At 42.7% G+C, this 26,304-nt stretch overlaps 1 protein-coding gene across 1 annotated transcript in view; it reads right to left on the bottom strand.

Annotated features, from left to right (window-relative positions):
• The window catches only part of LOC126482074 (Kv channel-interacting protein 4-like), a 510,131-nt gene that overhangs the window by 103,806 nt on the left and 380,021 nt on the right, over positions 1-26,304 (bottom strand). The window contains exon 5 of the mRNA XM_050106049.1: positions 21,597-21,809. Within this exon, the coding sequence (XP_049962006.1) occupies positions 21,597-21,809 (213 nt within the window). The remainder of the gene's footprint in view (positions 1-21,596; positions 21,810-26,304) is intronic.

Below are 26,304 nucleotides of genomic sequence, written 5' to 3'. Positions count from 1 at the left end.
TCAGAAGCGAGCAGTAAGCATATTGTGTAAAGTAGGTATGAAAGAAAGGAAAATTTTTAAATTAAGCAATCGCAACAGAGAACTCCTAACAATACGAGATAATTTCCGTATACAAACTGCCTAGGCAACGACCAAATTAAAATGAATAACAATTCATTGCTTATTTTACCCAAAAAACAACAAAAAACCTTGATATAGAACATAATCAGATTTAATAATAATGTACACAATCTCCCCCACTACTGACACTACCGTTTAACAAAACTGCCAGTGTTTGTGTTAGAGCATCCACGATCATACACACACAAAAACATCTGTGGACATAACAAACAAACGAATATTAAAATGCCTGAAGACACCACACCGCAACTAAAGGTCGCCTGGAACTTAACAAGAAGTGCGTCAGTCATCACACACAACCAACACATTCTGAAAGTGAAATGTTTTTGTGAGACGTGATCGTAAACGTTGATAATTGCACATTCCGTTGTAAACTTGACAGCGAGGTACAATTCCAGAAAGTATCCGGACACCTATTAGTGGACATTACGTTGGGAGTGCAGGAGGATGACGTACGTTATTTTCAATCAGAAAGACTCCCAACAATTAGTAATTAAATGATGTTTAATAAATATGAAGAGATAATTAGCTTAAAGGATTCTTCTTCTAGCGCAATTAGACGTTTGAAATTGTTCCAAGTTCTCTGAAATATTACAGCTCTGTTACTGTGCCTCTGAGTGATGCCTACGTAGAGTCGTCCAGAGCTAGCCTAAGATGCCTACGGAGCCTAAGTCTTGGATGCGACGGACGAACACTGTAGCTCGTAGATTCGGCGGTAACAGGAGACTGTACACGAGTCGCTGCACTGAAGAGAATTGCCTGCCGTAGCTCAGTGCTCCGGTTTTTCAAATTTGCGGTAAGATACTAAGCGACCAAACTGCTGAGGTCATAGGTCCCTAAGCTTGCACACAGTTTAATCTAACTTAAACTAACTTACGCTAAGGACAACACACACGGCCATTGCCGAGGGAGGACTCGAATCTCCGATAGGGACAGCCACGCGAACCGTGACAAGGCGCCCCAGACCGCGAGGCTACCCCTAGCGGACGCTCCGGTATTTAGCGAGGCATCGACCAATCGCTATCCTCACACTTGATGCCCATGGGTTGGCAGCTCCGGTCCCTAGCGGACCTCGGTATAGCTCGTACTGGCAACCCATACGGCTGCTGCGCTACAAGTGCGTCGAGCGCGGCTTATCGATTGTGGTGCGTTACTCCCTGGAGTCATGAATACCGTCACCGCACATCAAACGGGATGTGTCCTTAGTGACGGCTTGAATGCGAGAGATACTTTGAATGAGGCGTCGGAATGTCTGTGGAGGAAAGGCGCCCGTTATTACTCAACAAGTGAAGCGAGAAAAGGTAGTCATGTTGGACATTTAAATTATGCTAATGATGTTCCACTCGACTCAGGTCGAGACTACGCTCAGGCCAGTCAATTTCAAGAGTATTATTGTCCACAAACCATTGCCTTACATGCGCTGCTTTATGACGGGGTGCATTGTTATGCTGTTACAAACAATTATCGTACCCGAACTGTTGCTCTACCGTACGCAGGACACAATGCTGTAAAATACGAGGGCAGTTCAATAAGTAATGCAATACATTTTTTTTCTCGGCCAATTTTGGTTGAAAAAACCGGAAATTTCTTGTGGAATATTTTCAAACATTCCCGCTTCGTCTCGTATAGTTTCATTGACTTCCGACAGGTGGCAGCGCTGTACGGAGCTGTTAAAATGGCGTCTGTAACGGATGTGCGTTGCAAACAACGGGCAGTGATCGAGTTTCTTTTGGCGGAAAACCAGGGCATCTCAGATATTCATAGGCGCTTGCAGAATGTCTACGGTGATCTAGCAGTGGACAAAAGCACGGTGAGTCGTTGGGCAAAGCGTGTGTCATCATCGCCGCAAGGTCAAGCAAGACTGTCTGATCTCCCACGTGCGGGCCGGCCGTGCACAGCTGTGACTCCTGCAATGGCGGAGCGTGCGAACACACTCGTTCGAGATGATCGACGGATTACCATCAAAAAACTCAGTGCTCAACTTGACATCTTTGTTGGTAGTGCTGTCACAATTGTTCACCAGTTGGGATATTCAAAGGTTTGTTCCCGCTGGGTCCCTCGTTGTCTAACCGAACACCTTAAAGAGCAAAGGAGAACCATCTGTGCGGAATTGCTTGCTCGTCATGTTGCTGAGGGTGACAATTTCTTGTCAAAGATTGTTACAGGCGATGAAACATGGGTTCATCACTTCGAACCTGAAACAAAACGGCAATCAATGGAGTGGCGCCACACCCACTCCCCTACCAAGAAAAAGTTTAAAGCCATACCCTCAGCCGGTAAAGTCATGGTTACAGTCTTCTGGGACGCTGAAGGGGTTATTGTGTTCGATATCCTTCCCCATGGTCAAACGATCAACTCTGAAGTGTATTGTGCTACTCTTCAGAAATTGAAGAAACGACTTCAGCGTGTTCGTAGGCACAAAAATCTGAACGAACTTCTCCTTCTTCATGACAACGCAAGACCTCACACAAGTCTTCGCACCCGAGAGGAGCTCACAAAACTTCAGTGGACTGTTCTTCCTCATGCACCCTACAGCCCCGATCTCGCACCGTCGGATTTCCATATGTTTGGCCCAATGAAGGACGTAATCCGTGGGAGGCACTACACGGATGATGAAGAAGTTATTGATGCAGTACGACGTTGGCTCCGACATCGACCAGTGGAATGGTACCGTGCAGGCATACAGGCCCTCATTTCAAGGTGGCGTAAGGCCGTAGCATTGAATGGATATTACGTTGAAAAATAGTGTTGTGTAGCTAAAAGATTGGGGAATATCCTGGTGTATTTCAATGCTGAATAAAACAACCCCTGTTTCAGAAAAAAAATGTGTTGCATTACTTATTGAACTGCCCTCGTATGTTCAAATCCTTCCGCATTTAGCCTTTTCATACGCACAGTAGGGGGACCACAGCCCAAGCACGAAAAGTACCTACTTACCGTAACATCAATTCCTCCGTACTTTACTGCTGCGCTACACACGGTGGTAGGTCACGTTCTCCAGGTATTCGCCAAACCTAAATCCTTCCATCAGGTTGCCACGGGGTACAGCGTAATTCATCACTGCAAAGCACTCGCTTCCAGTCGTTCACTGTCCAGTGGCATCGTTCTTAGCAACACGTCAAGCGTCGCTTAGCGCTGACTGCAGAAATGTTTGGTTTATAACGAGCTGCTCGACCATTACATCCCATTCTTTTTTAATTCCCTACGCACAGTTATTGTGCTAGCCGGATTACTGGTAGCACTTTGGAACTTATGTGTAATTCCTACTTTTGTTTTCACTCGATTTTTTTTTGCAATTTTCCTTCGCAATGCGCGATGACCCCTGAGGTCTGCCTAATCTGGGTTTAGCTGCGGTTATACCTTCGCGTTTTCTCTTCACAATCACATAACCAACAGTCAAATTGGGCAGTTTTAGGAACGTTGAAATGTCCTGATGGGGTTGTTACTTTGGTGGCATCCAACAATGACTGGTACACGTTCGAATTAGATGACCTCTTCTGGCGGACCCGTATGCTTGCACTGCTTCTATACTGACAACGTGGTACTCCCCTCCTGCTTTTGAACTGGCGGGTCAGCTTCTCGTATTATACAGTAGTACTGGATTACACAGGGTGTCTCGATACTTTTGGTCAGATAACGTACATGCGATAACAAGCTCCCAAAAATATTTTATGTTGAATGAACCAGCAGTTTAAATTTACGATAATTGCATCTCAAACGTTATTTCTTAGCTAACAATAAGAGAAGAACAAAAAAATGTAATATCTATGAAAACACCTTTCTTAGAAAAATACAGCAAAAATGATTCACTTTTCCTGCAAAACCGTTAACAATGTCAAGTGATGAAAGTTAGTGTGTTGTGTCCATCACACTGTGAACATTACTGACAATAGCAGATGCTACCCTATGTCAGACAAAACTATCATCAAAATTCAGCACGTTTTACTTGGTAGAGGAAAGTGCCCCAAACTGGACTCCTCCCACACGCTAAAGTGAACCTCTGGTCTCTTGGCTCTGCTCGCTCCTGAACATTAGTCGGTGGTTGTGCGCACGTGTCACCTGCTTCACTTGTTACTCATCAGCTTGCATTAAATGTTTTGACAGTAGAAGAAGTTTTTACATTTTTCTACACATTTCGTTATTTCTCCTAAATATTCGAAGTGAAGCCAATCTCTTGGATAATAAGGTTTAAGGTTCACGTTTATGATTAAATCGTTTTTGATGTTTAGTTAAAATTTTATTTGGTTAATGAAATGTAGTTGAGCAAACTGGACACCTTTTATTTCCCTAAACAGGGCCCCCCTACTTTCTCATGTTTAAACTCTGCCTTTTTTAGTGCATAATCTTACTGTCTGCAATTCTATTGCAAATTCCAAGAAGATAATAGGAAAGTTAATCAAAGAAAGTCGATTCCATCTAAAATGACTAAAGCTACTGATGCAGTCCAGAAAAAGAAGATGGGTAGGAAGAAGGCCAGTGAACAGTTCAGTGTTCCAAACTTAACACTAACGAGGTTGAACAACATGAAATGTGGCACACCTGAGGAATTAATAAAAACAAAAAGAGGTAGACCTACAATTTTGGGTAAAGGTCTTGAAGAAGAGCTGGTTTAATATTGTCTTGCTATGGAAATTTCTTCCTTTGGGCTTACTCGTAATGAAATGTGAAGAATGATCGTACAATTGACAGAGAGAATAGCACTGAACACTCATTCAAAGACGAAATTGATGGAAAAAAGTGGGTTACTCCTTTTTTTAAACGCCACAAAACCAAACTTTCTGATAGAAAATCTGGAGGACCATCTTGCGGAGTCAGCAAAGAAAACACAGAAATTCTGTAATCTTCCAGAAGACGTTATCTTATACGTACTCGGAAGCTAGATTATATTTCTTTTTATTTAATACTTTTTCCTATTTACAGCTATTTTGATTATCTTTAGAAGGGATTCGAGAGAAACGATTTTTCAAACTCGCAAGTGCAAAGCTTCTGAAAATAATTTATTTTCATAACTTTTAATTATATTTTCCAAGCGTCAAATGTAAATATTGCTAGACACTATGAAGTAAATACATCCACGTTCTGAAACCTAATTTTTTAATATTTTCTGTTTCTCAAACATCAGGAACAAAATGGGGTTAAGTTTTGGGCACTTTCCTCTATACATTGACTTTGTAACGCAAAACTGTAGCAAATAGTATGTAAACAAACCTTTTAAATTTTGCTCACAAGTATCTAAGACTAATTTGCTATTGTGGCAACACTATCAACAAACAAAAAACAGTTAGTTGATTTAGTTGTGGAAATAGTTATATCTTCAACTCATTTGCTTCACAAAGCATTAAAAAACGAAACAAGGCCAACTACAACGTTACGCTACAATCTGTTGGTGACACCCATAAAGTCAACATACACACGTTTAAGTACGTGATGGTGGCAGTAGGTATATTAATAACAGAAAAAAATGTAATAAACGAAGCCAGTAACGGCCCTCAAAGCTGTTTGCAGTATAATGTTTCACATTTTAGGGCCCCCAAAATCGAAACCGTTAAAACGCAATCACATCCCATATTTGCCAAGAAACAACTGCAATTACAATTTTTCTAGTGCAGAAAATGATTCAATATCACATTCTCCCCCACAATGGTGACTGCTTAAGTGAATCATTACTGAAGAACTTCTAAAAAATACCATCAGTGGAACATAGCTTCAAGAGGTTTAAAATCCACCTAATGAAAGAAGAACGGAAATCTATATTAGCCAGATGACAATGCTGCACTGAGGTGTCTTTGGGCGAAATAACTATGTTTTTGTTGTAACGCAATCGGCTTGGAAGATCTCTAATTGGCCTATTTGCTAGAAATTATACAGAAAAGCAGGGAGGGCGAGGAGAGGGGCGTGAGGGGAAGGGAATTCACTTTGGAGTTGTAGAGGCAGAGAGGATAGGGGATGGAGGGGTTGCAGACGGGATGGTAGGGGAGGAGGGAAGATGGGAAAGAGAGCAGAGGATAGAAAGCGTGAGGTGGGAGGTCAAAGGTCGGACCGAAAGGTCAATGTTCAGATACTGCCCAAAGTCGCAATAGGCTTTCTAATGAAATTGCTTGAAAATCAGCAGCAATATATGAGGTGCATTCAAGTTCTAAGGCCTCCGATTTTTTTTCTCCGGACTGAAAAGAGATAGAAACATGGGCATTGTTTTAAAATGAGGCCGTGTTCATTGTCGATACGTCCCAGAGATGGCAGCACCGTAAGGCAGATGGAATTTTACCGCCAGCGGCGAGAATGAGAACTGCTTTAAATACTTAAAATGGCGATGTTTTCCTTACTTGAACAGCGTGCAATCATTCGTTTTCTGAATTTGCGTGGTGTGAAACCAATTGAAATTCATTGACAGTTGAAGGAGACATGTGGTGATGGAGTTATGGATGTGTCGAAAGTGCATTCGTGGGTGCGACAGTTTAATGAAGGCAGAACATCATGTGACAACAAACCGAAACAACCTCGGGCTCACACAAGCCGGTCTGACGACATGATCGAGAAAGTGGAGAGAATTGTTTTGGGGGATCGCCGAATGACTGTTGAACAGATCACCTCTGGAGTTGGCATTTCTGTGGGTTCTGTGCACAAAATCCTGCATGACGACCTGAAAATGCGAAAAGTGTCATCCAGGTGGGTGCCACGAATGCTGACGGACGACCACATGGCTGCCCGTGTGGCATGTTGCCAAGCAATGTTGACGCACAACGACAGCATGAATGGGACTTTCTTTTCGTCGGTTGTGACAATGGATGAGACGTGGATGCCATTTTTCAATCCAGAAACAAAGCGCCAGTCAGCTCAATGGAAGCACACAGATTCACCGCCACCAAAAAAATTTCGGGTAACCTCCAGTGCTGAATAAATGGTGGTGTCCATGTTCTGGGACAGCGAGGGCGTAATCCTTACCCATTGCGTTCCAAAGGGCACTACGGTAACAGGTGCATCCTACGAAATGTTTTGAAGAACAAATTCCTTCCTGCACTGCAACAAAAACGTCCGGGAAGGGCTGCGCGTGTTCTGTTTCACCAAGACAACGCACCCGCGCATCGAGCTAACGTTACGCAACAGTTTCTTCGTGATAACAACTTTGAAGTGATTCCTCATGCTCCCTACTCACCTGACCTGGCTCCTAGTGACTTTTGGCTTTTTCCAACAATGAAAGACACTCTCCGTGGCCGCACATTCACCTGCTGTGCTGCTATTGCCTCAGCGATTTTCCAGTGGTCAAAACAGACTCCTAAAGAAGCCTTCGCCGCTGCCATGGAATCATGGCGTCAGCGTTGTGAAAAATGTGTACGTCTGCAGGGCGATTATGTCGAGAAGTAACGCCAGTTTCATCGATTTCGGGTGAATAGTTAATTAGAAAAAAAATCGGAGGCCTTAGAACTTGAATGCACCTCGTATTGCTGCTCTTGTTTGTTTGTGTGTGTGTGTGTGTGTGTGTGTGTGTGTGTGTGTGTGTGTGTGTGTGTGTGTGTCTGTGTCTGAGAGGTGGGGGGGGGGGGGGGGGCTTTAATCTGGATGTGTAAGTGGCTGGCACTGTCATAGGTTAGCCCTCATTTCCGACGCGGGGCGAACCATTGGCAATGTGAGCCACTCGTGCTGTTGAGACGTCAGAAAAATCGTCAAACAAACGTTGGCTATAGATCAAAGGACAGTACCTAACAGGCCATACGTCAGAAAGTGCTCACGGAAGCCTCAACAGTTTTGTAAAGTTGACATCATTCGCTCAGACATAGCAATAATGAAAAATATTGCGTATAAATAAAGCAAGTACTTAGTATGAAAAGGTAATGAATATGCAGGGGGACCTGCATCTCAATCTAAAACGAAATGCACTATTACATATTTCATAAGTGAAGTGAGTCATTGCCCGTTATCATCTATGTGCACTCAATCGTACTGAAATATAACAATATATATCGTTCAACAGGTCTTTAAACATAGAGTTTTCAGGAAAAACGTCTGCATTTTTTAGTGTTGCATCTAGTCAGTTTTGACAACACGGGTACGTGTCGAAAGTGACGGATTATGGATTTCGGGAATTGTGTAGCAAATTCTTGTCAGTTTTCTGCAGAATGTACGCAGTAAAGATAAAAGGCACACGAAATAACTCCGTAGCACTAAACTGTCTGTTACCATTTACATGAACAAAATTGTGAGAAAAATTGTGACATAGGTAGCTTACGTGAAGGAAGCAATTATTTTGTTGTGGAGACGTTTCACAATGAGTTATTGCAATGTCTAACAGGTCTGACAATTACCTGCTTCCGTAACCGCGTACAGGCCCACTATGCAAACGGCAGGAATCCGCATCATAGTTCTACGTTTATACGGTATAGAGCTCACGGTGGGGGATCTCTATAGACAACTGTAACTTCGTTTCTTTGCTCTGACGCAGCATAGTATTCTCAAGGGCCCCGCACACGAGGGATGTGGTCTGCAACCGGTCGCTAGGTTTGACGACACCACACGAGAGCGATGTACCAAACGATTTTGGCTAGCATTTCGTACGCCATTGTGTGGTAGAGTTCAGTTATGGAAGATCTACATCTGCATTCCGCAAGTCACCTTCCCTGTTACAGTCACGATTTGTTGGCGGGAAGAACGATTGTTGGTAAGCCTCGGTTAAGCTCGTATCTCACTAATTTTACCTTCATAGTCTTTTCTCGAGATGTACATAGGAGGAAGCAATGTTTTTGTTGACTCTTCTAGGAAAGTACGCTCGCAGAACTTTTATAGTAAACCACACTGTCATGCAGAACACCTATCATGCAGTGTATCCTTCTGGACTTGGTAGAGCAACTCCGTGAGGCTTTCGTGTTTATTAAATGAGCCTGTAACGAAATGCGCTACTCTTCCTTGGAACTTCTCTAATTCTTCTATCAGTCCTATACGGTACGGATCAGCCTGACTGGCCATATTCAACTATTGGTCGAACGAGGGTTTTTAAGCTTCCGTACCAGCAATTACTTTTAGGTGGCCGTTCCACTTTAAATAGCTTTGTATTCATACATCCTAGATGTTTTATGGGTGTGACTACTTCGAGTGATAATTCTGCAATCATGTGATCATACAGTGATGGGTCTTTCTGTCCATTTAAGTGCAGTTCGGTATATTTTTTTATGTTGTGGTCACCTAACAGTCCCTGCACCAGGCGCCGATCCTCTGAAAGTCTTTCAGCGTTTCGCTGCAACTTTCTAGCTTCGCGACGCTCTGTATACATCATCATCCGGAAAAAGACTCAAGGAATTTCAGACGTTATCCACTTTGTTACTTAAATACGTTGTGAAAGATACTGCTCCTATACTACACGGTCCTGTACAAACATTATATTTCGTTGTTATTTTTATTAGATCCTACACAGTTAAGCATGTGGACGGCAGCAGTGTACAGGGTTTGTAGCTGCTGTAGGTGCAAAAGAAAGGGGAGAGTAGAGTACAATGAAATAGCGAATAATCATAATAAACATAGCTACGGAAACCAGTGGTTTCTCCAGTACGACTAGTTCACAAGTGTAGTAATGCCAATGTTACAACACTGTTAATGCTTTATGCTACGATTCCTTCGAAACATCGCAAGTGAGTTTACCAAGAGGTAAACCTATGTCGACGATTGCTGCGCAAACACTGTCTCCACGTACGTGTACACCATAATTACTCTACCACGCAAACACTGGGGCTACACTCGTTTCTTATGAGACGTCCAGGGTGGGGGTCCATTGGGAGCCGACCCGCGCAATAACTCTGGGTTCGGTGTGGGGCGGCGGTGAGGTGGGTGGACTGCTGTGCCCTGTTGTGGGGTTGTGAACCACTGAGGGCTACGGCGGGACGAAGCCTCTCCGTCATTTCTAGGTCCCCGGTTCAATATACAATACACAGAAAACAAAATAGGTAAACAGTCATCGTTACCTTCGTACCTAAGTGCTGGTAAATAACAATGGTTCCAATGGCTCTGAGCGTTATGGGACTTAACTTCTGAGGTCATCAGTCCACTAGAATTTAGAACTATTTAAACCTAACTGACCCAAAGACATCACACACATCCTTGCCCGAGGCAGGATTCGAACCTGCGACCGTAGCGGTCGCGCGGTTCCAGACTGTAGCGCCTAGAACCGCTCGGCCACTCTGGCCGTCCTGGTAAATAACGTTTCGACAACAAGCGTAAAGGTCGTGAGCCGCCAATACTATGATCTCCCATGTCCCCCGACTTAAACCTGTTGAATTTTTTGTATAGGGATATTTAATAGCTTTTTCGTACTCCAGCCATGAAGGTAGTATGAATTAACTCGGGAAAGTGTGGCCGAGTGGTTCTAGGCGCTACAGTCTGGAACCGTGCGACCACTACGGTCGCAGGTTCGAATCCTGCCTCAGGCATGGATGTGTGTGATGTCCTTAGGTTAGTTAGGTTTAAGTGGTTCTAAGTTGTATGGGACTGATGACCTCGGAAGTTAAGTCCCATAGTACTCAGAGCCATTTCCAACTCCGGAAACATATTTTGCATGGTTGTCAATGCATCCGGAACACGCTGGGGCCTTTTGAACATGTAAGTAAAATAGCGAATAATCATATTCCACATTTCGCGAAGAAGTGAAATGGAAGAAAACGGAAGCACCTTTTCAGAACCGTCAGAGCTGAACGTAAAGAGTTCTTTATTTAGCCGGGAAACAGAAAAAAAACAAAAAAGTAAGCCCAGCAGTACCCTGGGGAAGCAAGTAAAGAAAAAAGAAATCGAAAGGACCATGAATTTCAGAGCCAGAGGAGCCACGATGAAGCCTGCCCTCGCATGAACAGTGCCCATTAGGAGAACTTCACTTCACAGATAAAAGTTCCCATCTATGAGATAGGCGACCATTGAGGTTCAAATGGTTCAAATGGGTCTGAGCACTATGGGACTTAACATCTTAGGTCATCAGTACCCTAGAACTTAGAACTACTTAAACCTAACTAACCTAAGGACATCACACACATCCATGTCCGAGGCAGGATTCGAACCTGCGACTGTAGCAGTCGCGCGGTTCCTGACTGCAGCGCCTAGAACCGCTCGGCCACCACGGCCGGAGGCGACCATTGAGAATTGGCACTTAATGAATTGTGGAAGCCTTGGTCGAAGTTTAATTTATCGATGCACTTCGGTACATCATCATCATCATCATCAGAACATAGAGAGAATATATGTAGGAGCTGTTTTCCATACCTTACGTGCCCACCACTGCTGTGTGGCTCATTCAGTTAAACTGCGAGCAAGGCCTTCCACAACTCAGCAAGTGCCACTAAGTAACACTTGTTGTAATGCGTTTGTCCTCAAGTGCGTATCTGTAATTTGGATCCTCAGTGACTCTGTTATAATGTGTTCATATACCCAGTCGTACTAAGTCGTATTGGGGAAACGACTGGTTTCCGGACCTATGTTTATTAGGATTATTTCCTTATTTCATTGTCCTCTACTGGACCATTTCATTTGTACCTATAATATACATCTTGTACATTTGAAGCAGGGGATGGGTGATGACGAGACAGGAACCTAAAAAACAAGAAGCCTTCATATTCAACGGCAATAAAAAATTCTGAAAGGGTGTAGGTGTCACTATTATCCAAAAACAGAGACCACGATGATAATTCATATTTTGAAAATCACTCTAAAACGTGACCAGACTTTAACACTCGCAGAATTGAAACCCGGATCCTCGCCTTACTCGAACGGACTGGAACACGTGACTGCTCTCTGAATGAACTGTGATGTCAGATGAAACAGCTTTGCATGAAAAGCTAAATAATCAGTCGAATGAAAATTGTTCATCGTCAGAACATGCTAGCTGTTGAAATACGAGATACACCCCTTTCGTCTTGGATCATAGGTCCTAGAGTAAAATTTGTTTACGTTACATATGAATTCTGAATATCGTTTCCGCATTTCGCGAAGAAGTGAGATGGAAGAAAACGGAAGCGCCTTTTCAGAACCATCAGAGCTGAACATAAAGAGTTTTTCGGTTAGCCGGGAAACAAAAACAAAAAAAGAAAAAACAGAAAAAAATAAAAAAGAAAAAAAAATAAGCCTAGCAGTACCCCGGGCAAGCAAGTAAAGAAAAAAAGAAATCGAAAGGACCGTGAATTTCAGAGCCGGAGGGAGCAGCCTTCTTTTTTTTATGAAAAACAAAAACAATAATGGCGTCCTAAAAACGTTGTGGCGCGGCTCGTCGCGTCACCAGATGGATTTCATTTCCACTTGCTGCATTTCCTTTCCCCCCATCCCGCCCACCCCGCGCACGGCGTGTGCCATTGGTGCGTAGGGTGGTATTTCACGGGTTGCCGTGTCAGTCTGCAGCAGGTGCGATGAGTAGGGTGGGGCTGGGAGAGGAGGGGGGAGGGGTGGACACAGCGAATGCGGCAGCGGCGCGCACAATGGAAGGGTGGAGGGGGGAATATTTTGCGATTCCGGCCGAGCCTTCGACCCGCATAGCGAAGCGCTGCCGATCGGAATGCCGGCCCCACGGCAGAATCCCCTATTACGGGCGCCGGAATCCATTGGCAGCGTCAGAAGGGAAGATGGAGGGGGTGAGTGGATCAGAGAACTACGACGCGCCGGCCAATAGCCGTACAGTGCATCTCCGCGAGGGCGCCCATGCGCTGTTCTGCTGGTGAAAACGCGGACCAGTCTCAACAAACAGCACTCCCATTGACGCTGTTTTAAGTAACCTCAAGGAGACTGCGATGAGTCTGTGGCAGAGATTTGAAGCGAAAGAGTACAAATCTAATGCTGAGGATTGCATATACTAAAAGTTAAGGTGCCACTAGCTTCCTTCCCGTTGTAGTTCTGCAAGTGCAACCAGTCCGAGAACGGTGGCGCTGCGGCCAATTCCTGTCAATCGAGCCACTAGTCGTGACAGAATACACTTCATCCCCGTGTCCTGTTTTCTTGTACTGCCGTCACAGAGTTAATGTGTTGAAAATGTATGTATGTCATCGTAATTGTTACACACTGCCTAGGTAACGGTTGATAAACTACAGATTCTAGTATAATTTAAACGTTTTAACAGCACATGCCAGGAAACTTCTCAGGTTATACGACTTACACGACAAACATCATCGTAATTAAGCCACGGTGCACTAAATATTTATGAATTATTCACAAACCATCTTCGTAAATCAGTCTATCTATAAAGGAAAATCGTATCAAAATTCCTACAGAAGTTTTCGAGACTTGCCATCATATATAGACAGAAAAGTGCGACGGAGTACTTCGATTTGTAATATATGGTGATGATAGTGATACATAGAAATTAATAACTAATGTAACTAAAGCAAAAACTCGTACCTCATACAAACAGAAACTACGTGAACCACTGCACGATGCAGCATCTTTATATACTGGAAACTGATTTTTGGGGTGCCTCTAAGGCAGTTGTAGCGTTCTTTCCCCATCACGAGCGCTGCTTGCTCTTCATCTTACAGACGGATTATGTTCTGCAAAAACTGGCTAAAAATTTCTGAAATTTATGTACGTAAAAATGTAAATAATTTTGGTGAAACTTTCTTTGTGGGGGCAGGGGATATCCTGACCTCTTGCTCTTCCCTTCTGAGATTCATACCTGGGTCCAGTCATCGTTGAACTTACAGAGTGTAATAGGATTTACGATACGAACAACATAACTCTGCGATAACCCGTATTATACATCAGCAACGTGACTGAAAAATGTTGTGGAGAAATGTAAGTGGCCAATAGCAGGATTGAAGTACACGTTCCGTGTGGGCACTTAACAAAAAAGGAAAAATTCCTGTGCCATTACACAAGAGGGAAAGTAAAGGATGACACTGAACTCCGTTTACTGTATTGATTTATGAACTCTTTAAAGTCAGTACCGCCATTAGACTGTTTTTTATTTGTAGTGTTACATTTACACGTTCATGATTTCAGCTTTTTAAAGTGCCATTATCAAGTGTTTTTTATGTTATACACATTGTCTAAGGGTCAATGTGTCTAATAGTGTATTTTAAATACGACAGTATGCCATGTTAGGCACTGTATAACATTAAAACACTTGATAATGGCACTTTAAAGCCAAAATCATGATCGTGTAAATGTAACAATGCAAATAAAAAACAGTCTAATGACGGTTCTAACTTAAAAGAAATATATTATGACTGTGGCCCCACATTATGAAAAAAATATTGGATTTATGAGCTGATCGAACTCAGTGTGTTACATTTTTTCACTTGTTATATTTCACTATACACCGCTCTGCATTTATATCCATATAAAATTCGGCAACTCCAACAACTTTAGTAAACGACGCCTGTTATGATGTTTGATACCATTGTGTGTACAAACGACTACTGTGTAATTTGTTTGGAGCCTTAATGTTTTTAGAAATGTAAAGCATAGGTAGCGTAAAAGAAAAAATTAAAATTTAATGTATAGTATCATAGTTAAATCAGTACACAAAAGAAGCATATAAATACAGTGAGAAAAAGAAACATAGCCGATTTATTACTAAACCTAACGGCTCGTCTCAACTTTGCATTGCAGCACCAAGTGTCTACAGCCATACTATTTATCTGACAGTGAGGTAATTTAGTTTATGGGACACTGTATAGAGTTATAATTATAATTAAATAAAATATGGCGTTTCAGTCTTCGATCGCTATTCTTTATTTTCAATTACCGGTTTCGGGCTAGCTCCCCATTTTCAGATCATATATTCTGTACGGGCAAGTTACTCTGTAACTACAATATATGATCTGAAAATGGGCAGCTAGCCCGAAACCGATCGCGGAATTCACGTTAAGACAATCATGTCTAGTTCTGATAATTATAATTCATAGAACAACAGTAGGTAAGTGAATATCAACGATAGTATCAACATACTTTGGGGCCACAGTCACATAATACTATTTAATGAAAGTACCACCAACTGTCTGTATATATTGTAAATTTTATTGTACCATGGTTTAGGCCTTTGGCCACTTTCGAGTACCAAAATGTGCAGTATGATCAGCCTTCTCTAAACGAAGTCATCTTCGAAATATGCTGTGACACCTCCAAAGTTTAATGTACTGGAGGGGGTGGGGCTGACAGGGGGGGGGGGGGGGTGAGAGTATTTCGATGATGAATTAATTTGCAGCAGTCTGATCATGCCTAATATTGTGGTGCATGAAAATGGCCAAAGACTGGAATCATAACTGTACAAGAGAATGAACAATCTATACAGTAAAATGGCTGAACTTTAGTATAAAATGAATATCATCAGTTTCATATAGCTCAGAAAAATTAAGAAGTGCACACCAGGAAATTTCTCTCGAGGCGTGAATGTTTTCCATATTTAGTTGACTTCTGGAGTAACATCGTGTGGCAATATTGATAGCTGTGAGCTGCCGCAGCTTCTGGTCTGCCCGACTGTAGTGCCTTTTCACTGCGAGCTACGGCCACATAACCTCCCAGTAGCGGTAGCTCACGCTGACTTGGCGCTGCAGTCAGGCGGTCTTACAGTTACCTCCTGTGATCAGTTACCTTCCTCGTGAATTAGCCTATCTATTAGTGGCTCAGATGGTTCAAATGGCTCTGAGCACTATGGGACTTAACATCTGAGGTGATCAGTCCCCTAGAACTCAGAACTACTTAAACCTAACTAACCTAAGGACATCACACACATCCAAGTCCAAGGCAGGATTCGAACCTGCGACCGTAGCGGTAACGCGGTTCCAGACTGAAGCACGTAGAACCGCTCGGTCACACCGGCAGGCCTATCTATTAGTGAAAACCATAAAAACATACCATAGTGCCCCGGATCAGCCTGAACATACAGACAGAAAACATAGTGGACCACTGTGGTTGAACATGTGTGGATGATTCCAAGGCGTTCTGTGGTTCATCGCTAGAAGGCAGCGGTAGATTTCGCTTCGTCATAGTTGAACCAATTTGAATAAAATATTTATAAATTACACACTGAGGCAACAAATATCATGGGGTACCTCCTACTATAAACATCCTTTTGCCCGGCGTAGTGCAGCAGTTCGACGTGGCATGGACTCAGCAAGTGGTTGGAAGTCCTCTGCAGAAATATTGATCCTTGCTGCCTCTGTAGCCGTCCACAACTGCAAAAGTGTTGCCGGTGCTGGATTTTGTGCACGAATCGACCTCTCGATTATGTCCCATAAACGGACGACGAGACTCACGTCGGGCGATTTGGGTGGCCAAATCATTCACTCAAATTCTCCAGGATGTTCCTCAAACCAGTTGCGAACAACTGTCATCCATAAAAATTCCATCGTTGTTTGGAAGCATGAAGTCCATGAATGGCTGCAAATGGTCTCCAAGTAGCCAGCCGTACATTACAATTTCCAGTCAATGATCGGTTCAGTTGGACAAGAGGACCCAGTCCATTCCATGAAAGCACAGCCCACTCCATTATGGAGCCAGCACCAGCCTACATAGCACCTTGTACATGGCTTAGGTACATGGCTTCGTGGGATCCGCGCAACACTCAAATCCTAGCATCGGCTCTTACCAACTGAGATCGGGTCTGATCGTACCACGCTACGGTGTTTCAGTCTCTAGGCTCCAACCAGTATTTCCATGAGCCCAGGTGAGGCGCTGCAGACGAAGTCGTGTTGTTAGCAAAGGCAGCAGCGTCAGTCGTCTGCTGCCATAGCCATTAACGCCAAATTTCGTCGCACTGTCCGAACGGAGACGTTCGTCGTACGTCCAAAATTGCTTTCTGCGGTTATTTCACGCAGTGTTGCTTGTCTGACAACTCCATGCAAACGCCGCTGTTCTTGGTCGTTAAGCGAAGGCCGTCGGCCATTCCGTTGTCCGCGGTTAGAGGTAATGCCTCAAAATTGATATTATCGGCACACTCTTGACACTGTGGATCTCGGAACATTGTTCCCTAACAATCTCTGAAAGGGAATGTCCTATGTGTCTAGCTCCAACTACTGTTCCGCGTTCAGTCTCAGAACGCCCCTTTTATACCTTGTATAAGCGATACTGCCGCCGTATGTATGTGTGCATATCGCTATTCCACGACTTTCATTACCTCAGTGTAGACACAAACCTTCCACGTGAATCAGTCTATCTACTACTGAAAACCGTATCAGATTCCCTACAATAGTTCCTGAGATCGGACCAAGAATATATACACAAACAGTGTATATGTGTGTACATACAGAAGTACATGAAGATTGACAGATAATGCTCTGGCACATGATTTGCTTCTAGACTCTGCGTTCCTAAGTGAAATTTGTTCATTGTTTACGCACGTGCTACTGAGTCACTTCACCCATGAATACCACAGGGTCGTTAGAAGAGGGTTATTTTTATTTTAAAGAGTTGTGCGGCACTGTTGGCTGGCAACATCGTACAAACGTATCGTCGTTAGCCATCGCACAGACTACCATGTGAAGGACACAATAATAGGAACCCCAGTGTAGAGCACAACTGAAAGACCTGAAAACAAGCAAGTCGCTACATCCGGACGGAATTTCAAATGGTTCAAATGGCTCTGAGCACTATGGAACTTAACTACTGTGGTCATCAGTCCCCCAGAACTTAGAGCTACTTAAACCTAACTAACCTAAGGACATCACACACATCCATGCCCGAGGCAGGATTCGAACCTGCGACCGTAACAGTCGCGCGGTTCCGGACTGAAGCGGTTAGAACCGCTAGACCACCGCGGCCGGCACGGAATTTCAAAAAATGGCTCTAAGCACTATGGGACTTAACATCTGAGGTCATCAGTCCCCTAGATTTAGAACTACTTAAACCTAACTAACCTAAGGACATCGCACACGTCCATGTCCGAGGCAGGATTTGAACTTGCGACCGTAGCAACAACGCGGTTCCGGACTGAAGCGCCTAGAACCGCTCGGCCAAAGCGGGCGGCATGGAATACCAGTTCGGTTTTAAAAACAGTATTCTAGGGCCTTGGCGCCTTACTTAGATTGTATTTATCATGAATCTCTCGCCCAGCGCAAAGTCCCAAGCGACTGGAAAAAAGTGCAGGTCACACCTATATTTAAGAAGGTTAAAATAATGAACCCGCAAAATTACAGGCCAATATCCTTAACGTTGGTTTTCTTCAGATTCCTTGAACATATTCTCAGTTCGAACATAGTGCATTTCCTTGAGAGGGGAAAGCTTTTGTTCACAACGTAGGAAAGTGTAAGTTAATACAGGTGAGTAGGAAAAAAAAATCCCACAATGTTCGAATATAGCATTGGTAGCGAGCTATTTGATACAGGTCGATTAAATTTCTGGAGGTAACGTTGCAAAGAGGTATGAGGTGGAACAAGAATGTAAGGATCGTAGTAGGGAAGGTGAATGGTCGACTTCGGTTGATTGGAAGAATTTTAGGAAAGGTGTGGTTCATTTTTTAGGAGACCGCTTATAACACACTAGCGCAACCTATTCTTGAGAACTGCTCTGGTGTTTGGGACCCGCACCTGGTCGGGTTAAAGGAACATATCGATATAATCCAGATGCGGGCTGCTAGATTTGTTGCTGGTAGGTTCGAACAGCACAAGAGTATTACGGGAATGCTTCGGGAACTCAGATGCGAATCCCTGGAGGGAAGGCGACTTTACTTCCGCGGAACACAGTTGAGAAAAATTACACAACCGGCATCTGAAGCTGACTACAGACTGGTTCTACTGCCCTCAAAATACATTTCGCGTAAGCACCACGAAGATAAGAGAAATTAGGGCTCATACGGAAGCATATAGATAGTCGTTTTTCCCTCGTTATGCTGGCGAGTGCAACAGGAAAGGAAATTATTAGCAGTGGTACAAGTTACCCTCTGCCAGGCACCATAAGGTGGCTTGCCTAGTATGTATGTAGATGTAGATGCAGATGTCGATGTGAAGAATCTAGGTGGTTAAGTTCAGCACCTTAAACGGATCATCTGACTTCACCACAGCATAATTTTCAGACACCACCAGACAATGCCTTCAGTATAAAAGAAAGAAACTGACTAGTTTCTTTCTTGGATAAAATAGATCTTTTTTGCTACTGGAGAGGTTATTCATTAATTCAGTACACTGTTGCGGAGCGGCAGCGCTTCCAAAATCTGCAGAAACTAATAATCGAAATCCGCGTACAATTGCCCCTTTCCTCGCAGTTTCCGAAATACGTCTTGATGGTATCTGTTGCGTGTAGACGACTGTAATAGTTGTGTGTATACTGTGGTACCATGTTTGCGTAATATGATGGTGATAGAAGGGTGAGGGCGGAACCCGGCACAAGTATATAGACAGCTCCTCCTAATGAGCACCAAGGAGGCCGCTGACGCGAAATCTGGTGATCAGAAACTTTACGCCATCACACTTCTCATCCTGCTGAGCAAATATTGGCGGTGACACTTTCTTCCAGCATCAGATCTCGAACCCGGCGTCTCCGGGTCGAGTACCACTACACAGATGTTTATTAGCGACGACGGCCACAGATAAAGTTTTGTAGCTCAAAAGTATGTATTTGAGAGCAATGGTATAAAAATGAACGCCCACATCGGTGTTTCAGAGTGCGAATATAGAAGACGTAGCACGGGAAATGCCGTCAGATTTTTGTCTTCTCTCGGATTTTGATCACTTCTGTAAATTTTTCTCGAAAAACCAATAAATATAAATATGGTCTTAATCTGAAAATGAAGTGTGTGAGAATACACTATCTGATCAAAAGTATCCAGACAATGCCAAAAAATACGTTTTTCATATTAGGTGCACTGTGCTGCCATCTAATGCCAGGTACTCCATATCAGCGAACACAGTAGTCGTTAGACATCGTGAGAGAGCAGAATGTGGCGCTCCGCGGAACTCACGGACTTCGAACGTGGTCAGGTGATTTGGTGCCACTTGTGTCATACGTCTGTACATGAGATTTCCACACTCCTAAATATCGCTAGGTCCACTGTTTCCGATGTAATAGTGAAGTGGAAACGTGAAGGGACACGTACAGCACAAAAGCGTACAGGCGGAAGGCGAGAAACCTTGGATTTCATGGTCGAACGGCCGCTCATAAGCCACACATCACGCCGGTAAATGCCAAACGACGCCTCGCTTGGTGTAAGGATTGTAAACATTGGGCGATTGAACGGTGGAAGAACGTTGTGTGGAGTGACGAATCACGGCATACAATGTGGCGATCCGATGGCAGGATGTGGACATGGCGGAAGCCAGCGTGTGTAATGCCAACAGTAAAATTCGGAGGCGGTGGTGTTATGGTGTGGTCGTGTTTATCATGTGGGTGGATTGCACCCCTTGTTGTTCTGCATGGCACTATCACAGCAAAGGCCTACATTGATGTTTTAAGCACCTTCTTGCTTCCCACTGTTGAAGAGCAATTCGGGGATGGCGATTGCATCTTTCAACACGATCGAGCACCTGCTGATAATGCGCAGCCTGTGGCGGAGTGGTTACACGACAATATGATCCCTGTAATGGATTGGCCTGCACAGAGTCCTGACCTGAATCCTATAGAACGCCTTTAGAATGTTTTGGAACGCCTACTTCGTGCTATGCCTCACCGACCGACAATGATTTCTCTCCTCAGTGCAGCACTTCGTGAAGAATGGGCTGCCACTCCCCAAGAAACCTTCCAGCATCTGTCTGAACACATGCCTGCGAGAGTGGAGGCTGTCATCAAGGCAAGGGTGGGCCAACACGATCGTGAGTTCCAGCATTACCGATGGAGGGTGCCACGAACTTTTAAGTCATTTTCAGCCAGGTGTCCGGATACTTTTTATCACATAGTGTTTGTCTGGTGAAGAGAACTGTGTAGAAGTGACTTGTAGATTATCGTAAAACCGGAGACGAAGAGAATAGAGGCATTTGAGATGCTGAAAATTAAAATGGCTAATAAAAAATGAAGTTCTCCACAAAAAAAGTAAAGAAATGATCATATGGTATAGTTAGCCGTGAAGTCCCAGTCGGATTCGGCCGCCAAGTGCAAGTCTTATTTCGTTCGGCGCCACATTGAGCCCCTTGCGGCCGATGATGTGGATGAAATGATGATGACAAGACACCACCCAGTCCACGAGCGGAGAAAACCTCCATCCCGGCCGGAAATCGAACCCGGGCGCAGTGCGTGAGAGGCAAGCACGTTACCACCCAGCTAAGTAGGCGGACAGTTCTCCACAGAACAGAATCGGCAAGAAAGGGATATGTGGAAAACTGACTGGAAGACAGGATGCTAGCAAATGTGTTAAGGCATCGAGCAATAAACTGTCATGGTACTAGAGAGAGACGTGCTGGTCAAAAACTGTAGAGGAAGGCAGAGACATCGATCAAATAATTGAGGATGTGGGGTGTAAGCGCTGCTTTCTGATGAAGAGATTGCCACAAGGGTTGAAGTCGTTGCTAGTCGCATCAATCCAGCCGCGGAATGACGAAACGATAACACCATTGTGTCGTCGGGATTAAAACAGCAAGCTGTCGACTATGAGTACGTACGTGGAATATCTTCTCGACGTGCTCCTTGGCGGAGTTTTCCTCGACGACCGGGTCGGTGGCGCGACCCAGCATCTCGTAGATAGAGGAGACCACGTCCAGCATCTCGTTCTTGGTGATGAGCCCGTCGCCGTTGAGGTCGTACAGGCCGAAGATCCACTGCAGCTTCTCCTGCACGCTGCCTCTCGACACCTTCGACAGGATGCCAAGGAAGTCCTGTAAAACAGAGGATCCTTTTGAACTAGGTCTGTTTATGTTTTCAAAAATATTGGGAATAGGACTTATCGATATTTAAAAGAATAGCATTATAGGCCCTCGATATGTCGAAAAATTTTCGATGTATCCATGGAAAAAATGTCGATGTACTGGCCGAAAGAAATATCGGCTGCACATTGTAAATATACTGCCAATTTCAGACTTGTATATTTAAGTATTGGTTTATTATTAGATATTGTGTATATCAACAAGCTAGGAGCCTGTTATCCCCCTTAGATCAAGAACTGAAAGGAAAACGATGCACATTCACACCTGGTGATAACCACTTTGCTAACAATGGTGCATCCAGGTAAGTGGCACAATAAAAGGTGTCCGATGGGTCCGTCGTTCGGTTTCGTCACATATCGGATTTGCCTGGAAGACTTCATGTAGACTTCCCTATTTTTTCATTTCAGCAAACGCCAGCGGCCTAGCATTTGCAGTGTCAATGTTTGCGTGGTGAAGTTAAGCGTTGCAGTTTCTGCTGGTAGCGCCGAGCGCCGATTACTTCAGTATTTCCCCACACACGTCTGCGCCCACCACAAAGACCGATCTTGTCATTTAGATTTTTGTTCAGCAGTTTTAGCTATTGTTTTTGAAGACTGCTGATGTGAACAAATAGGACACTAGCTGCGTTATTATTTTTTTTTAACACAGCTAGTGTGCTGTTTCTTCACATCGGATATCTTGTTATTTCATTCATACCGCCATCCTCCAGTGCAATCGAACTATTTCTTTGTGCCATCTATCCTTGCTTCACACAGTCGAAGAGAAAGACTAGACATTATGTAAGCTCAAGAAGTAGTACGACTGCTTCACACAGTGAAGGTAAAATTACGTTCCACTACAATTTCAAAAGAATAACTTCAGATATTTGTCGAGAACTGCGAAAAAATATAATATAAAATAAAAATGTAGGCACTCGATCAGTTATTTCTATGTCGATATATCGACGGGACGCTGCCGCAGTCATATATCGATATTTTTGCAAATAATATGGATATATATAAATTTTATCAACAGTCCAAATTTTAACGTTGCTGTTGTCACTCCACGAGTCGTTCCAAGCCAGACGGGCTGAGGGGAAAGGAAGGAGGAATATGCGGTAGTGCGCATGCGCAATACGAGTAGCAAAGTTATAGCGGCAAACATCAGTCGTCTCGTCTCATCATAAGTGTGGCAAATGGGCCAGTGTCGGTAGTTCAGGCTGGAGAGTGAGCGAATGCTGCCATCAGACATTCCTACAAACTAGGGATAACGGTTATCGATGAAACAGTTGGTTTCCGGTTATATCGGATTTTTCACACGCCAGTTTAACCTGACTGTCAAAACTACTCAAAATAACCGGTTTCTGAAATAATAGATTTTTGGTTTTTTAATCCTGTTATTTCCTGTAATAAACATAAAAATCGAAAAAAGATTTGCAGTATTTTGACTCTCTCAGTTTCAGTATATATAGAAACAAAATATTAAATTAAATAAGCGAATAAAAGGAAAGTTAGTCCGTCCACGCTTTGCTGCTTTTCTCGAAAAGTGATAAGTTGTTGAACACTACCAGAAACCACCAGTATTCTTCCAATGATTCAAATTTTTTGAAACTCTGCGAAAAATCATTTTGTAATCGGGGATCATACCACTATTTCGGAGTTACGAACTTTTTTTTTTTGAGTCATCAATCTTCTGATTGATTTCATTACGGATAATCAGTGCTAAAGGGTGAAAAGTGAGGCTGAAGAACTCAGTTTTTTGCGTTAATTTGTCCGATTTCAAGGGTTACAAGTAGATAGAGGCATATTACGTAGACGAAGGCAGCAGATCAACTACATTCTATTTTTGTTCGAGACTATGAATAAATTGTTGTTAAGTTTTTAATTTATTACTCTTTCCATAATAACCTTCCTCCTTTATTATTTCACAGGAATAGCATACAAATGTTTAAACTTTTAAAGCAATCGAAGCATTGTACTTAATTGTTACGTCGCTTCGTAAACATATTTCCAGACTAGGGTTATACAGAACAACTGATGTCCGACGACGACATCGAGATACTACTACAGAGACCAGCTTGGGCCAAATCTTGCACACTGCACTTTCAAGGCCACGACACACGACAACATGGACGTTATTTTCTCAACAATGCTTCTCATGCCTTGTGTTTGTTGCTCGGTCTGCCGGCATTGTTATTAAAATAGCGCTAATCTATTTTCCCGTTTTCTATAATAACATAATATTTCAAAACAATGTAAATTTTACGAATAGAAATTACTCCTTTTTAAGAAGATTTATTTAAAAACGAAAAATTTTAGCACTGCTGCTACGGCTAACTGATATTTGGTTTTTTTACTCGGTTATTACTACAAAATAAAAAACAAATGTTGCAACTGAGGGCAAACAACTACTGAAAAATACCGGATATTCAGACTAAAATACCGGTATCGGTTTTAACCAGATGGTTTTTCCCACCACTGCCACAAGCTTCTGTCAATTCTGAGGCGCATATAGTAGGAAGACGATACATTCGAGACGCCGTGTTTCCATGTCATCGCCTGCGACGCTATGGTGGCGTTGTACACCCCAAGCAGAGAGAATGAAACAAGATGAACTTTGCAAGTATGTTGCAAGTATCCTAAACCGCCAGCTCTTCATATGGATAATCAAATAAGTTGCAGTTCTATTACTTTGCAACAATGGCAGTCTAGTAGAGTACATCCAATAAGGGCTTTCATTACGAATTAATAGCCGATAGTTAAATTTGCAGTAAGAGAGAACTTAATCTGTCGACTCACGATCTTCATGGAATTCGCTTCGTTTCATATATTATTACTTTATAAATTACTCTTTTAACCATGAGAATAATTTTACACAAAAATTACGGTTTTTCTGTTTCATGATAGAAGTTTCTGCAAGGTTGCATAATATTTATTGTGAAAGTAGATACAGAAATATTTGTGGTGTGGTAGTAAGTTTTGTGGTGAAAATCAGTCTTAAGGAAACATAACACTGTTATGTAAGATAATGCTTTGTTACAAAATTGTTTCTGAAGAAATCATATAAATTCGAATGTTGGAGGAAGGATAATATTGTTTATTTGAGTGTTGCTAAGCAAAGTGAAATATTAGTTGACCGCAATATTATTTCACTTGGGAGTGAGGGCATTTCAGTCGGCTTATCGTAAGATTTTATTTTAAAATTTCACGTGGACGCGTTGAACCACTTGACAGGTTATGCACGACTGTCCTAAAAGCATTCTCTATGCGATGCGTTTCCCTTGCTGACCACTGCACCTGTTTACTGTAATGTCGTGGCATTTTTCCCAACGGTAATCACTAATCACAAATTAATGGTTAATCTTCACCAGTTTACATAACAAATTACAATTTTTCACTTTAGGAACACTTATCTCGAAGATACGACGATGTGTAATGGACTATATTTTAGATTGATTTGAAGATGGCTCACCAATGAGCCGAAACAGGTAATCAATAAAGAAAATTTGTGATCTTGGAATGGAATTTTTATCCGCACATGTTTTAAATCAACAGGTCGCGTACCTTCCCCCTGGCAATGTCAAAGATTAACAGTCTTATAGCTTTGACAAAATACATAACCGTTTCTTAGCACATGACAGCAATTTGTGTAAAACACCAGTAAAATTTTAAAAACTATAATTTAAGACTGCCTCGTTTGTAGTAAAACTGTTCAATATGCTATTTAGGTATTATGTCTACCGAGAAACAGGACAACTGAAAGTTTAATTGTTAACTATGCAGTGGTAGTTCTTCAATACAGTGATACTAAGCTGTTAATAATAAGGAAAAGAATGTTAATATAATAGAATATTATATATTTGGAAGAAAACGAAAATATTTGTATGAAGTCAAATCCCAAGGAAACACAAGAAAGTTTCCAATAGAATCAGCAGTGAGATAAAGTTTTATTGGTATTTCTCATTTTTGAGCAATTTGAAATACAGTAAATTCCTACATACAACAATTTAGTGTATTCTGTTAAATTACATAGCATAAAATGAAGTAAGAAGTTAAAGAAGATAAATCAAGAGCTTGAGAAAGTTGTGGAAGTGTTCCTTTAGGAGTTTTAAAATCTTCATGTAACGTGTTAACTTTAAAGCGGATGCTACTGAATATTTTAGGTACCGAATTCGTTTATTTGATTTTAAGGTAAAGTTGATATGAGTACCTCAGTGCTTTGCTAGCTACGTTTCTATTGGAAGTAGTATATCCTCAGTTTCTTCGGATCTTTAGACTGCTTTAGCTGTCAGTTACAGGCGATGTCCTAGACTAGTTTGCACTCCAAACGACGGCGCGAGTTGGCGTTTTCATACACACTAATTATTTATAGAGGTGAAAGAAGCGGCAAGTGACAGAACCTAGGACCATTTGGGGGATCGAATCCCAGATCTTTGGATCAATACTCTGACGCTTATCCATTTAACCAC

The sequence above is a fragment of the Schistocerca serialis genome, chromosome 5, assembly GCF_023864345.2.
Source record: "Schistocerca serialis cubense isolate TAMUIC-IGC-003099 chromosome 5, iqSchSeri2.2, whole genome shotgun sequence".
Classification (NCBI taxonomy): domain Eukaryota; kingdom Metazoa; phylum Arthropoda; class Insecta; order Orthoptera; family Acrididae; genus Schistocerca; species Schistocerca serialis.
The sequence above is the reverse complement of the archived record's forward strand: the minus strand, read 5'-3'. Positions and strand labels throughout refer to the sequence as shown.